This window comes from Colobus angolensis, unplaced genomic scaffold (assembly GCF_000951035.1).
Source record: "Colobus angolensis palliatus isolate OR3802 unplaced genomic scaffold, Cang.pa_1.0 Scaffold99, whole genome shotgun sequence".
In the NCBI taxonomy this organism is placed as follows: Eukaryota; Metazoa; Chordata; class Mammalia; order Primates; family Cercopithecidae; genus Colobus; species Colobus angolensis.
In genome coordinates, this window is record NW_012123931.1 from 6,478,100 (window position 1) to 6,479,723 (window position 1,624).

At 39.0% G+C, this 1,624-nt stretch overlaps 1 protein-coding gene across 1 annotated transcript in view; it reads left to right on the plus strand.

Annotated features, from left to right (window-relative positions):
• The window catches only part of LOC105505201 (zinc finger protein 93-like), a 29,005-nt gene that overhangs the window by 16,044 nt on the left and 11,337 nt on the right, over positions 1-1,624 (plus strand). The window contains exon 3 of the mRNA XM_011933000.1: positions 945-1,040. Coding sequence (XP_011788390.1) covers positions 945-1,040 — 96 coding nt within the window. The remainder of the gene's footprint in view (positions 1-944; positions 1,041-1,624) is intronic.

Here is a 1,624-nt window from a genome sequence, read left to right on the forward strand (position 1 = left end):
ATTGCCTGAGGCCAGGAGTTTGAGACCAGCCTGGCCAACATGGTCAAACCCCATCTCTACTAAAAATACAAAAAATTAGCCATGCATGGTGGCACGTGGCTGTAACCCCAGCTACTTCGGAGGGTGAGGCAGGAGAATTGCTGGAACCCAGGATGCGGAGGTTGCTGTGAACCAAGATCGTGCCATTGCACTCCTGCCTGGATGACAGAGCAAGATTATGTCTCAAGAAGAAAAATTTTTTCTTCAAGATGTTTCATCTTAATCCAGTCTTTCCACATTCCTGAGTTGAGCTGGATTTTTCACTCTGAATTAGTGGTAACTACAAAAATTTACTGACATAAAATATTGTAGCCCCCACCTGAAAATCTAAATGCCACCACCAATTTTTGATACCGTAGTACCAGGTGGTAAAATTAAGAAACCTACAAATTGGAAGTATTTTCTTTTTCCTTTTTTTATTTTTATTTTTGAGATGGAGTCTTGCTCTGTTGCCCAGGCTGGAGTGCAGTGGCGAGATCTTGGCTTACTGCAACCTCCGACTCCCAGGTTCAAGCAATTCTCCTGCCTCAGTCTCCCGAGTAGCTGGGACTACAGGCATGCGTAACCATGCTCGGCTAAGTTTTGTATTTTTAGTAGAGATGGGGTTTCACCATGTTTCCCATGCTTGTCTCCAACTCCTGACTTTGTGATCCGCTCACCTTGGCCTCCCCCTAACCTTGTGTTCCACCTGCTTTGGCCTCCCAAAGCGCTGGGATTACAGGCATGAGCCACTGCACCCGGTAAATAGGAAGTATTCTTTAAATATCTATAAATTTCTGTTATACATTTGTATTTTGGTATTAATTTACTAGAATATTTTATCACATCGTCTTTGCTGAGCAAATTACTAGCTTGTAATTGAAGAATATGAGCAAGATTCATGTTATTTATTCTTAATAAAACAGGTATTGTTGTCTCTAAGCCAGACCTGATCACCCGTCTGGAGCAAGGAAAAAAACCTTTGACTATGAAGAGACATGAGATGGTAGCCAAGCCCCCAGGTAGGTGCGAGTGAAAATGAATACAACAGACAACACAGTAAGAGGTCCCAAGGTCAAAGAGAAAGCCAGTCCTTAAAATGTGATTCAGGAAGCTGTGTTCCAAAGGAAATAGTTCCTGGGCAGCTGTTTTTTGTTTTTGTTTTGTTTTTTAATTTTGCTGTCCACAAAGGGACATCTTCTGTCTTATGCTTTTAAATTCTCTAAGGATTCTACTTTTCGTTTGGTGAACTTTCTTCAAGTTCACAGTGAGAGCCAAAGTCCTCTTCATGGCATATAAGAGATTGCACAATCTGGCTGCTTTTCCATTGTTTTGGGGACACAAAAATATCTGCACGATTTTGAGAAACTAAAACTACATTTTAGTTCTATTTTTGCATCGAGTCTGAAATATGTGAGAGTAGTAGTTTCTGTTGCATTTTTTTGTTCATTTTTCTTTGTAGTCCATTATATTTTTATTACTATATAGTTTTTAAATGTAATTTGCAATTATACATATGATATGTTTCTGCTTTGTTCTTTTTCCTCAAGATTGCTTTTGCTATTCACACTTTATTGTAGTTTCTTTCTTTTTTTTTTTTTTTTTT